The sequence below is a fragment of the Schistocerca nitens genome, chromosome 1 (genome assembly GCF_023898315.1).
Source record: "Schistocerca nitens isolate TAMUIC-IGC-003100 chromosome 1, iqSchNite1.1, whole genome shotgun sequence".
Classification (NCBI taxonomy): Eukaryota; Metazoa; Arthropoda; class Insecta; order Orthoptera; family Acrididae; genus Schistocerca; species Schistocerca nitens.
The window spans coordinates 347,204,052-347,220,164 of NC_064614.1; the positions used below are offsets into that span (position 1 = coordinate 347,204,052).

Here is a 16,113-nt window from a genome sequence, read left to right on the forward strand (position 1 = left end):
CGTCTGATGGTCTCTGACAAGACTAGGTAAGTTATGGAAGTGATGTGTCTTTCGTCATTTTTCATCTGTCAGTAACTTGTAGCCACAAGATAATGCAGCTTTTTCTGTATTTTGTTACAAAGCAGTCGTAGATAAGATTCTCCAAAAATGTGAACAAGAAAATATCAAATGACACATCAAATTTATTGTTATTATAAAAGGAGAAAAATGTAGATCAACCACATTTTTCTCAGTAACGGGACAGCAGTCCTTGGATCTGCTGTACATAGAAATATCGCCCTCCTCTTTTAAAAATACTTTATAATAGGTACGTAAGGAGATGGATTGCAGGGAGAGAGAGACTGAGGCATCGGCGCAGTTATCTTCTGTCCTACGATGAATGACATCCAAAGCAAGCTGTAAAACATTCTTCATCCAAACGCTACCGTTCATTACTTGCACAATCACACCAGGTATTCTTTGCCGACACGAATGAGCGTGATCCAGCACACTCATTTCGCAATGTTTGTTTAAAAATAGACATCACAAATACTTCGCATATCCTATAAAGAATAACTCGCCCGCAGTATAGAACAACATACTGTTCTGTTATTTAGTCAAACAATAAGTAGGAATAAAACTTTCTGTGTAACAGGTATCACTGTGAACAAGTGCTTCGTAGCCATAAATCTCTGACTGTATGTTCCAGGAGCAGTCACACAACGCCCACCTTACAATAGACAAAGGCACGAATTAAAGGATGCTTTAGAAACCTATTTCGACGGAGATTGCTACACTTCTAGAGACTAGTTACAACTGAATACTAAAGTGTAATAACTGCTCTTGCAAACCAGCTAAACAGGTGTCTACCCTGCTGCGGAAAATAAGTAAATGCGAAACACATGAAAAAAGTCTCAACTGTTAATCCATGAGGACATGATAATATGTATCACACAAATTTTTTATAGAAAACTCTGGTCTTAAATGTCCAATGGTGAGTGTTCGCATAAATAGTGCGTACCTGCCTAATTTATTCGTTTTTCTAGGTAGAACTTCGTGTGCTCATCATGCATTACTTTTAAAACGAAGTTGTAGTAAAACAAATATATTTATAACACACTTATAATGACTTAATATGAATTTAAATTGATTATTGTACCGAAAGAAAAGGAAAAGAATTGAAAGACAAACGATGAACTGTGCCATACGTCATGTGTATTTGACCATTTAAAGTTAATGATTATTACGAGTATAAAAAAAAAATTTATTTTCTAAAAGAGAGTTCAGTTTCTTGCGCAGGATAATCATGCGACAGCACTGTAAAATAAACGTACGCACCACTGCTGATGGATATCTGATTGAGGAAGGTGAAAGTGACTGGTTTCGAAAATTATACGACATGAGAGAACATCGTGTTTGTGATTCGGTGAATGCGATGTCTCAGTAGGATGTGGGAAGGAATGTTTATCAAAATCATAGACGACATATGAAAGGTAACTGAGGAATATAGGAAATATTATCGTTTTATTTAATGATATTCTGACAGAAACTATATCAACCGCTTGGAAGAATGCTTTAAACGATGATTTTGTGTGTGTAAAGGAAACAATTACCCCAGGAATTATTACAGTAAATACTACCAGAAACCAATTAAAGAACAATGGTGCATATGCACTGAAATAAAGGTGTTATTCACAAATGATAAATCCATCTACCCATCAAGTTAACAGTAGATATTTCTCGAAGTTCTACAAGATAAATGTCATAACAAAAAAATGGAATGATGAAGAAGAAATTCTAAAAACCGGAATGTAGAAGCAAACAAACTAGTCCAGCCCGAATGATATACACAACAAGCGATGGGTTTAGTTAATAACTCAGAGTGAAAGGATTGCAATGAGAAGAGGTTATTTTAATGAATTAAACTACAGCTCACTAGATCTACATGAAGAGGGAAAATATTAAACTTAAATGTCTTGTTGAATTGTGATGCAGAATAATGTGCGTATCTGCCTTTTTGATATTACGCATTAGAAGAAATGCGTATTTGATGTGAACGTCTTCACCACTACCTTCCTTAAACTACACAATTCGTTTACCATTGAGGCCAATACCGCATAACAGTGAATCAGCCTTGCGCTGTCAAATTCTTCTCAGTTCTACAGCTGCGCTGCAGTAAATAAGATGTACGTAAGTCTTTTTCTTACAGTTTCTTTCTTTCTTTCAGTGTACGGAAGAAAGCTGTTAACTTTAGATGTTTTGGCAGTGAAATATCTTCCGAGCGGCAACAGATGAAGAGCGTCACACCACTGTCTAAGTATAAGCTCTTGTTTAATGGCAGTGTGTTACGTATTTGTTGAATACAGCAAGATATCTCATATTTAATGACCATTTTTCGCAACTATGACTACCGCTGGATCAAGATATTAACTACACTTGCGTAAAAACGGAAAATGTGTTGGGTGACACTAATCCTATTAACAGTGGTCCCTTTTCTCCGATGCAAATGCATCTTCCCTCTTTCACTTTACAGGTTTACATTGCCTTCCAAACAGTTAAGCTTGCGTAAGACTGCTTGGGTGCATAGCCTTCCATTAATGGTCCCTACATTCTACAGTTGTGATACCAACATCCTGATGTTTTCCTCTTATTGTTTAACTCGTAAGAAAATATGGAGCAAGAGGCGGCTGTCTTCTTACTACATTAGAAAAATAGAAGATAACAAACAGTTACTATTGCATGTAATGAAGCAGGGGAAAGACATGTATACTGTTCTCAGGGTAACGATGTTAACAGAGGTCTTAATACAACTATATAAGTATTCTGTAGACGACTGTAATGAATTGACAGCAATGCACATGCACAGGGTGCATTGGCCTAAATATCTGCACACAACAGAACGTAGTACGTTCTAAGTAGTAAAATACGAAACACACACACAACTATTAGTTTTTTCCGAGTACGGATACACATTTTTAAAACGAAATAGATACCACTGGTGATTTCTAAACACATGTCCTTCACCACACTGGATCGATAATGGAATTAATTTTGTCTTTCAGCAAATATTCGGAAGAGCACTCATACTCGTGTGTCATTGATTAGATTATTAACTGTTCCTTTCGTGATGAAAGTTCGAAACTGATCAATAATAACTAGTAGAAGCACCAAATTTGAACAACGTACCTATGACAGTTCCACGTTTAGAGCGTTCAAGTATATCGGACACAAATGCCCCAGTAGAAAATATGACAGTATAGACACAGACTTGTCCAGTGGGTACACTGACTACACTGTTTGTCTGCAGTGGCGTGATGTATAAAGATGTCACCTGGTAAAAATTGATGAACTCGTCCAACATTTCCCAAGTGAAACATCGAAATGGTACGGCCAGATGAATGCACTGTACTTGACTGAGGAACTGCAGTGTTCTTTCTTAAAAGATCTCACCATCACTGTTCTTGGCTACTGTGCGGGAAATGTCATACGGATCACAAGATAACCCCCACACTCGGCTAACGTAACGTTCCGCGACACTTTCTGTGACGTCAGCGTCCCGGACTGTAGCAGGTGTATGTGCGGCTGCCTACACCTGGAACCGCAGGCGTCTGACTCGCGGGGCCGGCTGCGCCGCGGCGCTTGCCGGCGACAGCGTGGCCGCACCGACGCCGACGCCGACGCCGCCGCCGGCGCCGCCCTCCGTCCGCTACAAGTCGCACGCCGGGATGCGGAATGCCGGCCGGCAGAAGCGCGCCTTGGAGGCGGCACGCGGCTTGTCGCGCTCGTCGGCGCCGACCGCCGTCGTCGTCGTCGTGGTCGTCGGCGGGGAATCCTCGTCCTCGACGGCGGCCAGCCGCTGCAGCTTGTGGCGGCGCGCCACGGGCGGCTCGGCGCCGCTCAGCGACAGCGAGCTGGAGGACGAGTGCGAGCGCAGCAGCGCGTCCGCCACGACGCCGCTGTCTACGGTGACGTCACTGCGCGCCGAGTCCTGCCGCACGGCGCTGCCGCCGGCGCTCGACCCCGAGTCCTGGCGCCAGTCCGCGGGCACCCCAGAGGATGCGGACCTGGCCGACGGCGGTGGCGAGGCCACGACCACGGACGCCGCCGGTATGGCCAATGCGTGCTCCAGGGACGTCTCCTGCAATGCAATAAACGTCGGAATAACGTCAGGTGCATACACCTACAATTAAGCATAATGAAGAGGCGAAAGGATAATGGTTCTGAGCGCTATGGGACTTAACATCTGTGGTCATCAGTTCCCTAGAACTTAGAACTACCTAAACCTAACTAACCTATGGACATCACACACATCCATGCCCGAGGCAGGATTCGAACCTGCGACCGTAGCAGTCGCGCGGTTCCGGACTGCGCGCCTAGAACCGCTAGACCACCGCGGCCAGCAGGCGAAAGGAGATGATGATGATGATGACGGGGAAGACAATGGAGGAGACGAAAGTGACAGGGTTCTTTGGGCACCTAACATTGACATTCAACGCCTAATACTAAACTCTATTAAGTTAATTGAATGGTTAAAAAACTTGTTCTACATTACACCTTAACACATATTCCTAACATTTTTTTAAAATTGTGATTTCATTCTCCTGCCCCATATGGGCAGGGGAGGGCTGTCAGCGGCAAAATTCGCCGCTCTTCAGCCGAGTGACATGACAACTAAAACAAGAATAAAATGCTACATATATGAGGCGACAGAAAAGGGGGACATAAAACAGAATAAGGGGAGATAATGGACGTAAAAATACACTGACAGGGAGACGTTCATGGGGGGCCAATTAAAAAAGTCACCATAAAGTTAAAAAACACAGTTGGCGATTCTTAAACCACAATGAAGACACTGAATGCACATGCAAAGGTTAAAAGTCGGCCACAGTATTAAAAACACTCTAGAACAACAAAATTAAAACCAACTTGGAGTACACACGGTGAAGCATAAAACTGCCAGGTGGGACCTGCCGAGGGAAAGGTCAGAGAGGATGGAAAAGGAGGGGAGAGCAAGGGGCAGCAGGGGAGGTGCCGGGATGAAGAGAGTAGGAGCGTCAGCAGGTGCACGAAGAGGCAGGAGACTGGTGGGGCAAGATATGAAGACAAGGCAGGAGGGAGTGCACAGACACTGAAATGGAGCACAAGAGAGGGGGGGGGAGTAGGAGGGGGAAGCCGCTCAGGAGAAGGGAGGGGGAGGAGAGGGAGCCCTGAGGAGGAGGAAGGAAGATGGGGTTAGAGTTGGTAGGAAGGGTATTCCTAACACATGCAAACACTCGTAGCCCACACACATGTGCGCGCGCGTGCACACACACACACACATATATATATATATATATATATATATATATATATATATATATATATATATATAGGGTGGTCCATTGATAGTGACCGGGACAAATATCTCACGAAATAAGCATGAAACGAAAAAACTACAAAGAACGAAACTCGTCTAGCTTGAAGGGGGAAACCAGATGCCGCTATGGTTGGCCCGCTAGATGGTGCTGCCACAGGTCAAACGGATATCAACTGCGTTTTTTTTAAATAGGAACCACTATTTTTTAATACATATTCGTGTAGTACGTAAAGAAATTGAATGTTTTAGTTGGACCACTTTTTCGCTTTGTGATAGATGGCGCTGTAATAGTCACAGACGTATAATTACGTGGTATCACGTAACATTCCGCCAGTGCGGACGGTATTTGTTTCGTGATACATTACCCGTGTTAAAATGGACCGTTTACCAATTGCGGAAAAGGTCGATATCGTGTTGATGTATGGCTATTGTGATCCAAATGCCCAACGGGCGTTTGCTATGTATGCTGCTCGGTATCCTGGACGACATCATCCAAGTGTCCGGACCGCTCACCGGACAGTTACATTATTTAAGGAAACAGGAAGTGTTCAGCCACATGTGAAACGTCAACCACGCCCTGCAACAAATGATGATGCCCAAATAGGTGTTTTAGCTGCTCTCGCGGCTAATCCGCACATTAGTAGCAGACAAATTGCACGAGAATCGGGAATCTCAACATCGATTGCACCCGTGCCATATTTCTATGCATCAGGAATTGCATGGCGACGAATCTGAACGTCGTGTACAGTTCTTCCACTGGGCACAAGAGAAATTACGGGACGATGAAAGATTTTTTGCACTCGTTCTATTTAACGAGGAAGCGTCTTTCACCAACAGCGGTAACGTAAACCGGCATAATATCCACTAATGGGCAACGGAAAATCCACGATGGCTGCTACAAGTGCCGGCCAAGCACTGCAATCCTGCCGATGCAGTGCAAAGAAGGACCTCTTGCAGAAAGGGTCATGTAGTTTCTACATTGCGTGGCCATGGATTTGTTGTTGTCAACATGGCTGTATGCAGCATGTTGGCACAACAAGTGAGCTCCTAAGATGTACAAATAGCCGTCAATTTTAACAGAGGTATCAGCAGTCCAACAGTGTCTACTATGACTATGACGTTGGGCTTCCATCGCCACACCTTCTTCTAGCACTAAGTCCTCCTTCCTGGACTTGATGCCTTTCCACTGGTGGACCACCTCTATGCTCACTCCAGCAACGGGCGGACTCGTGCCCTGTAGGCCAACAGGTCTACACTGGGACGGTATAGCCAATCACCCTTTTGCACTGGTATCGACACCGTGGTGCCACACGCCGTCATTCGCAGGACCGATATCCACTACTAAAGCCTGTCATCCCCTGAAAATATTTTGGCAGTCTTCCGCTCCGTAGCTGTACAGCAACTATCTGAGGCTTGTACCTCAGCGAGCACCAGGTTTGAGCATTCTTGAGCGCACACATCACGTTCTACTTGCCGATAGCTCGCCGCATACCGTGCGCCATCCTCAGCATGTGCTGAGAGGGAGCCTGGCCGCGACGCCGCAAAACTATGAGTGTCGTCACATGAGTTTTAACAACATATTTAATTTTTTATGTTATTTATCTGAGCTGCCACCAGCACGCATCGTCGCCATGACTCACCGCTGCAACCCAGTCCTGCAAATATGTGGCCCTTCTCATCACCAGGTCTATTCCATTGTAAACAAGAAAGGTAAAGATGATGACAGAATCATACCAATCGTAAGACGAATTTAAAAGGGAATCAATTCCACAAATATCAGGGACTGGCCTGAGCAGGGACTGGTCATCCGACTAGAGTACGAAACGGGGGCAAGTAGAACGACTGTTGAGAGGTACGTCACTGTAGAACAATTGGTTTCACCGACAACAGCTATTGTCCCTACGTGTCAGCCAGTCATCCTCCTTCAGTTGCTTGGCATCTCAATACTGAGGTGGGTGTGCACTTGCACTGTTGCAACAGAGCAAAGGAAATCTGTGTTTCTGATCATTTTCTCTGCTCGGTATATTAGTTATAGAGCTGAGCGAACTAGAGCTGATAAATTTCTTCCCTCGATAACACCTCATCTGTGTCAATCCCTAAGGGATCGTATGTAGCTTAGCATTAAATACAGCGATTTTTTCTGAAGTGAAAAGTATGTATACACGTAACAAGATGAAGTATCGCACGTTCTGCAACAATCAACCGCGGCATTCTCGCCTTTCCGTCTGCCACATGAATTTCACAGTCAACGTTGAGCATTTAGTATTAGGCATGTTCATGAGCACCGATTTCTCATCAAAGTGTTCATTATGAGTGTTAGTATGAAAGGAAACCAAACTCTACAGAAAAAATGATCAGAACAGTGATTGTTGTGGGCATCTGAAATTTTGCGGCGGTGTCATTGCCTCATAATGTAGGGGTTGCGAGCTGTTTTCCTCCTAGATATCGATATGGACAGCATAGACTGGCAACTTTCCGTTTTTATATGGTACAAATTACACATCCACGTTTGTTCGCGTATCCGTTCTAGTCAGATACATTAAGAAACTATGAAAATGTACTTCCGTCGTTTCCCGCCACACTGGACAGTTACTAACATTACATGTAGTCTCCAAAACTAGTCAACTGCGTGCACAGAAAAGTGCGCAGAATGATTATACATTGTGTAATTCAGTATCTACTTCATAGGATGAATCGGATTAACTATTAATAACAAATATATACAGGCCTTTTATTGAAAAGAAATAATTTGAAGTGATGCTAATACAAGAATTATAAAAGACATTTAGCCTAACTTAATGCATCGCTAGTCAGTATATTGGCCCTTGAAGTTGTTAATATTGTACAAAGTATGTTAACTTAGATTGGAGTAAGTCTTAATATGAAGGGCATAATTGCTTTAGAGATAATTTTAACGACTTTGTCGTACCAACATCTATGAAAGCTCTCGAATGTACTTAAAAATGTAACAAGTTCCACCAAACAAAATTTCGACAGACAAATAGTTATGAACTTCTAGCACACCTCGAAGTATTTGTTTTGTGATTTGTAGGAAACTCTGATATCTTCAGCTGTTACTTAAAGGGTGTGGTTGACAGGCTATTTCATTTACTGGCCATATACGATCCTAAGAGGCACAGACCTGTATTGTTACGATATGCCGTACCGTATAAAACAAACACATAATAACGGTTCTTACTCTAATACTGAGTAAAGACACTCGAAAATTTAGGCGTTTCAAACATATATTTTTTTAAACAAAGTAAGAAGAGGAGGTGATAGGATTTACAAACATAAATTGGCAACTAAGTGCGCACTCTCACAGGTATGTTCTCATCGCTGAATGCCTCTGACCTGTATGTATTTCTCATTTAGTGAAGTGTCAGAGTAATTGACTTACTGAATATCGGTTTGAGAGAAGCTGGATTTGTATCCCAAACTGGAAATTCAGAACGACGTGGCTGCACTTCAGATGAGATGTACCGGTAGTTCTTTTGAATAAGTCCCAAGTGAAGCACTTTTTGGTATATGGCTTCTGCTCTCCCGTAACCCTATCAGTGATAAGACACTAAATCTCAGCTTCCGTGCTTAGTTTCTGGAATACAGTTTATATAATTTCCGCAATAGATGTACTCGCGATGTGAATATAGGAGCGTAGACTCAGTTCTATCGAGGCAGCAATGGGTTTGTATACTTTTGAATGAATACGTGCTGTGTCAAAGTACATGTGGTATCTCGAAAATCTCATTACATTGTTCATCAGAGTGGCTTAAAAGACATTTGTATGTAAGGATCCACCACTGCAACATGATGGCACAGTTGTGGCGTACATTCAGTGGGAAATTTGTGTCTCTTGTGTTCTCTGCTAACAACGGGTCACAGCCAACAAACCTGAAGTCCTTCAGAACAACTGGATGGCTCTCTCCAATTCCAAAGTTAGTACAATCCTCTGATACTCTAGATATAAGTTATGTGGTATACTTTTTCGGACTGACAAGACATGCAAAACACGAGACACACATGACTCTAGGAAGAGGGACCACAGCCTTTGAACATACTCATTCCTTTGTCACGTCAAAACCTCTTCACACAGAAATTACAACCTGTGGTCAGGTAGGCCAGGCAAATACTTGTGAAATTTAGTGAACAGAGAAGTGTGGTGCAAGATCTCAGTCTTCAGAGTCTGCCACAGTAGAGCTGAAATACCTCAGGCTGTGGTCTGGCGTTCCGCTCCCTCGGTCCTTATGTGTGTAAAGCTGAGGCATAGTCGCAACAAAGCTGGACAAATCTGTCATGAATACTCCCTGCACAGAGCTAGCACCAGCTTGACTGCTATCGAAACTGACTCATACTCTGCACCAGTCATTGACCCATAGTGCGATTGAGTCAGTCTCTCAGCTTTCTCCTGGTCTATGGTCCACTGCTAGACCTGATATTGCCTCAGGTCGAACTAGCGCCATCCCCCTCGGCCTGTCTCCAGCGTGGCTCCAGTTGGCCTCTGGTCATCTCCAGGGGGTCTTGGGTTTAGAGCCAGTGCACTACATTGTAAGAGGTCCTTGATTAAGGAATTTGTTGCTAGTGCACTCGAGCAGATGTAATTTCGATGGATTGCTCACGTGCTGCCTGCGATATATAAGGTATAAGAGAATCTCAGACCAGAGAGCAATGTTGTCAGCAGTAGGACCTGTGTGTCAGTAGGAGTAAGTAGTAGCTAGCTGTCTGGAGTGTGAAGTTGGCTGGGCCGGTCGTGTGGAGCGATGGCGGAGCCTGAGCGTTGTAGTATAAGGTAAAAGCAGCCCGCGCATATGTAGTATTGTTATATCAAGTCCCATGTAAATATTTTAAAAAAATCTCAAAATGATAATCATTTTTATAAAAATTAACTTTTGAAAATCATTCATCTCAATTTAAAGAATTTACTAATTTCTCCAATCCATGGTCATCCAGATTATTGTAAAGAAAAATCAGTTGTTCCTTTTATACATGACAAATCTATCGGCCAGCATTTCACTGGGCTGTGCCACAAAAAATTATTACAGGAGCAGATATATACGCGTTATCCGGCGACATAATTAAGGTTAGATTTTTCAATTTATTAAGAATGAATTCTCAGGGTCATGATGCAGCACTGCTGACGTCCAAAATTTACCAGTTTAAATTCACAGTCAATTATTGAAAGGTTATAAGTGAGTCGCAATTTAATTGAGAGGTTAGTCACATTGTATTATTGGTAGGTTACGGAATTTATCTGTTGGGCAGCTACTCTGAATGAAGTAAATAATTATATTGTTTTTACTGTTGGGAGGTTACGGAATTTATTTTGTGGAGAGGTTACAACATGCTTGACTCTCTGAGGAAGCGGCCTGCTCTTCTACACCTGCGCCTGTGGAATGACAGGCAGCTGACGTGTCTCCTGCACTTTGCTGAGACAGCTCGGAGCTGCCTTGGCGTCCTCATCTGCTGCAAGGCGGGCACACTGTCTTGTGTTTTGCTGATGTAGCCACGACTGCCTGTTGCGCTTTATTTGGGGCCATGAGTCACTGTATGAGAGTCTCAATGAATGAAATTGTGACTGCTGATGGAGCATTTCTGATTTTGTGACTGCTGAATAACTGGTAGTATGCACTCTACAACCTGCATGGGGTATTCTGAATCCACCAACCTGGCATATATTACTGCCCATAGCCCCAACAGTTATTATGCATTGTTATGTAACTCAACAGATTGGTTTCCAGTGGTAGAGGAATTGGCCATTATCTTTGTGGATAATGTTTCCTGGGGATGCCAGCACTCTTTGATCTATTTTCTGCTTTCCTACTTTGATCATGTTCTCTTGGACTTTCCTTCCTTGCCCAGTATGGACCAGATCAATCCAGTTGAAGAACGTCCACATGAGCCTTGACAAAATGTGTCAAATCACAACATGATGTATGAAACCAACACCCCTGCAAAAGTTTTATAGTCCCAGCATGGTTGACATTCTCTCTTTAGTACTGAGTGCGAGCCTGGATGATTGAGATTCCGTAAAAGATTCCTAAACACAGCCATTGAAGAACCACTACCTGACTGTCCACCAGCAATAGTAGTGCCTGGGAGCTTCACAACAGACTGGAAAACATGGACATAATAGGGGATGACAAGTGCGAATGTGGTGCTGCCCAAGACATGAAACACCTCCTGGCCTGTCCAATCTGTTCCTAGAGATGCAAACTCGACGATTTGTGCCTGGACAAGAAAGAAGCCGTTGACATGCCACAACACTGGGCTGAAAGGCCACGTTATTAGAGGAGGAGAACGCGTACCCGCCCTGCAGTCTATAAACCAATAGACGATATTGCTATTAATACAGGGAAATATGTAGGTGCACAAGTCGTCCTGCATGGTCCATCAGCCTTTTATGGTGAAGTTCTTAACTTTACCCTTAGCAACAGTGATACGTTGCAGCGTGGTAACGGCTGGGTAACCGTAGCCCTCCAGACATAAGAAAGTAAAGTGATTAAGCTAGACTAGTGCGTACCTACTGTGTGTTGATCCACGCAGATCGGTTACTACATAAATATCTTGTCATGTGTGGATTCCTGGCCACTCTGTTAGAGATAAGACGTCGGAGCATCACCTGGAAGAAGGTGGGCGCGGACCGCGGCAGCGGCCTGTAGAGCTGCAGCGCGGTGGCGGCCGTGTGGTCGCCCATCTCGATGAGGTCGGCGGCGCCGGCGTCGGTGGCCCCGGGGCCGAGCAGCGCGGCGTGTCGCGGCGTGTCGACGTCGCTGCCGGTGAACTCGTCGCCCGAGCTGCCGGTGCCGGCGCGCGCCAGCCTCAGCCGCTGCCGCCGCTGCGCCGCCGCCGACGAGGCCGACGAGGCGACCGCGAGCGCGGGCGGGTCCGTCTCGGCGGCGACGGTGCCGCCGGGCCCGTCCCTGAGCAGCGGGTGGCCGCTGCCCGACGACGAGTCCGAGTTCTGGCGCACGCACGCCTGGCACCGGCGCGCCGGCAGGAACGCCAGCCGGAACGTGACGCTCTCGCGCCGCGACCGGCCACCCCTCACGTCTGCCCTGCCGGACGGCGTCGCCGACTCTGCCGCCGGCGACGCCCCCTCCTCCTCCTCCAGCTGCTGCTGCTGCTGGGCGGCGCCGGCCGCAGCACCACTCCGTTGCGGCGAGTGGGACGCCGAAGTGCGACCCTGATAGGCAGACATCTGGGTAAACGCCTGGCCCTTTGTAATCGTTTTTGGATATATTATTTCTGCAACGGCTTTCACTGAAATCCTGTATTGTAACAGGAACTCGTGATCCATTTTAAAAATTTCAGCTTTATTCACAAATCTCTTGATCGCCTTTAGTGCAGTTATGACAGTGAACCGCATCCGATTCCACTGAGTCATCATTAGATACAGTAAATTATTAAGATAATACCCAGTGTGAGATGAAGATTTGGCATGCTACACTACTGGCCATTAAAATTGCTACACCAAGAAGAAATGTAGATGATAAACGGGTATTCATTGGACAAATATATTATACTAGAAGTGACATGTGATTACATTTTCACGCAATTTGTGTGCATAGATCCTGACAAATCAGTACCCAGAACAACCACCTCTGGCCATAATAACGGCCTTGATACGCCTGGGCATTGAGTCAAACAGAGCTTGGATGGCGTGTACAGGTACAGCTGCCCATGCAACTTCAACACATTACCTCAGTTCATCAAGAGCAGTGACTGACGTATTGTGACGAGCGAGCTGCTCGGCCACCATTGACCAAACGTTTTCAATTGGTGAGAGATCTGGAGAATATGCTCGGCAGGGCAGCAGTCGAACATTTTCTCTGTCCAGAAAGGCCCGTACAGGACCTGCAACATGCGGTCGTGCATTATCCTGCTGAAATGTAGGGTTTCGCAGGGATCGTATGAAGGGTAGAGCACGGGTCGTAACACATCTGACATGTAACGTCCACTGTTCAAAGTGCCGTCAATGCAAACAAGGAGTGACCTAGACGTGTAACCAATGGCACCCCGTACCATCACGCCGCGTGATACGCCAGTATGGCGATGACGAATACATGCTTCCAACGTGTGTTCACCGCGATGTCGCCAAACACGGATGAGACCATTATGATGCTTACACAGAACCTGGATTCATCCGAAAAAATGACGTTTTGCCATTCGTGCACCCAGGTTCGTCGTTGAGTACACCATCGCAGGCGCTCCTGTCTGTGATGCAGCGTCAAGGGTAACCGCAGCCATGGTCTCCGAGCTGATAGTCCATGCTGCTGCAAACGTCGTTGAACTGTTCGTGCAGATGGTTGTTGTCTTGCAAACGTCCCCATATGTTGACTCAGAGATCGAGACGTGGCTGCACGATCCGTTACAGCCATACGGATAAAATGCCTGTTATATCGACTGCTAGTGATACGTGGCCGTTGGGATCCAGCACGGCGTTCCGTATTACCCTCCTGAACCCACCGATTCCCTATTCTGATTACGTGATGGTACGCATTTCTCCTCCTTACACGAGGCATCACAACAACCTTTCACCAGGCAACGCTGGTCAACTGCTGTTTGTGTATGAGAAATCGGTTGGAAACTTTCCTCATGTGAGCACGTTGTAGGTGTCGCCCCCGGCGCCAACCTTGTGTGAATGCTCTGAAAAGCTAATCATTTGCTTATCATAGCATCTTCTTCCTGTCGGTTAAATTTCGCGTCTGTAGTACGTCCGTGGTGTAGCAATTTTAATGGCCAGTAGTATACCTTCGCGATAACATACTGGTTTTGATGATGCTTCCTTATAGCCGAAATCAGTTAATCTTTTTGAATTATCGGCCTTCTTCCTCAATTACGTACTGGATGTATTCCAATCTCTATCGTCATGTACTGTTTTTACCCTCTACAGGTCGCTCTAGTGCAATGAAAGTTATTCCGTGATGTCTTAACACATATCGTGCCATCCTGTCCTTTCTTTCTGTCAGTGTTTCCATAGATTTATTTTTCCGCCAACTCTCCAGATGACCTCTACATTCCTTACCTTACCAGTTCGCCTGACTTTCAACATTCTTCTGTAACACCGCAGCTAAATGCTTAGATTCTTTTCTGTTCGTTTTCACACAGTCCATATTTCTCTACCGTACAATGCTGTGCTCCAAACTAACATTCTTATAAATTTCTTCCTCACATTAAGGTGTATGTATAATACTAGTAGACTTCGCTTGTACAGGAATGGTCTTTCTGCCAATGCTAGTGTGTATCTTATGTCCTCCTTGCTCCTCCATCGTGGGTTATTTTGGTGTCTAGGCAGCGTAATTCCTTAATGTCGTCTACTTCGTGATCCTCAGTTCTGATATTCAGTTTCTCCCTGTTCTCATTTATGCTACGTACTTCTCATTACTTTCGTCTTTCTTAGATTTACTCATGAGACTGTTTCATTCCATTTAGAAGATCCTATAATTCTCCTTCACTTTCACTGAGGCTAGCAATGTCATCAGCGAATCTTATCATTGATACCCTTGCACCTTGAATCTCAATTCCACTCTTCAACCTTTCTCTTATTTCTGTCATTGCTTCTTCAATGTATAGATTGAACAGTAGGGACGGAAGAGTGCATCCCTGTCTTACACCCTTTTTTATCCCAGTTCTTTGTTCTTGGTCTTCCACTCTTACTAAGGGTCATAAGTATACCAAATGCGATCGATGGGTATCGTTTTTTCCATTTATTGTCGGGGACTGTATCAGTTAATTCATTGCTCATTTCCGTGACATTAGGTTTCTGTTTGCTTATGTTTGCAGCTTTTTTGTCTATTTGAAGCAAACGTTATATTGTTGCTAAACGTACATGTATTTCTGTCACATCCAAATGAGATAAGTAAGTTTATGATTTTTTATCAAATTGTTAAGTTGTTGTTATTGAAATAGTTGCCTCGTTTTGTAAAATATTTTCAGTAAATCGGACCTACTAGAATCTAAAATGCAGTTTTCCATGCTAGTCTACGTTCAACAACTCTTTTCACCTCTACATAAATGCTGCAATCTACTTACATTTGAATCTGTTAATTGTAGTCTAGCCTTGGTCTCATTCTATAGTTTTAGCACAGCACACGTCACAGCACTACCAAAGTAACGATTCCTTGATGCCTCATGGTATGTCCTTTTTACTAATTCATTTTTCCAGTCATGTTGTTCCATACATTTTTATTCTACCTGCCTGTTTTTTACTAGATCTATCCCTCTAATCTTCAGCATTATTCTGTAGCACCACCTTTCAAAACCTTCTGCCGTCTTCTTCTCTGAACCATTTGACGTCAATGTTCGAGGCTACATTCCAAAGGAATACCTTTAGAAATGAATCCCGACCACTCTATTTTGTACTAGATGCTACGAAATTTCTCTTTGTTTCAAACGTATTGATGCTGTTGTCAGTTTCCATTTTATGTCCACTTTTCTCGACAATCATCAGTTATTTTACTCACCAAATAGCCGAACTCGTCTGCTACTTCTAGTGTTTCATTTCCTAATCAAGTCCCGTAACTATCACCTGAGTTAATTCGACTGCATTCCATTAGCCTTCTTTTACTTTTGATAATGTTCATCTTCTCTAGACACTATCCTTTCCGTTCAGTTGGCCAAATCCTTTGCTGTCTCTGATAGACTTACAAAATCGGGAACCTAAAATAATTTCTCACCTGAAGATATACAGCGCGATTTCGTGATGATCTTATAAACCTTCAGGGTTGATGTAAAAGGGTACATCTATCAATCTGACGTAAGGGATCCTGCTCAGGAAACGA

At 44.2% G+C, this 16,113-nt stretch overlaps 1 protein-coding gene across 1 annotated transcript in view; it reads right to left on the reverse strand.

The window, feature by feature from the left end:
- Positions 1–16,113, reverse strand: part of LOC126247724 (uncharacterized) — a 114,078-nt gene that overhangs the window by 4,133 nt on the left and 93,832 nt on the right. Inside the window, exons 8-9 of the mRNA XM_049948509.1 lie at positions 11,952–12,407; positions 3,804–4,117 (exon numbers count right to left, since the gene is read on the reverse strand). Coding sequence (XP_049804466.1) covers positions 3,804–4,117; positions 11,952–12,407 — 770 coding nt within the window. The remainder of the gene's footprint in view (positions 1–3,803; positions 4,118–11,951; positions 12,408–16,113) is intronic.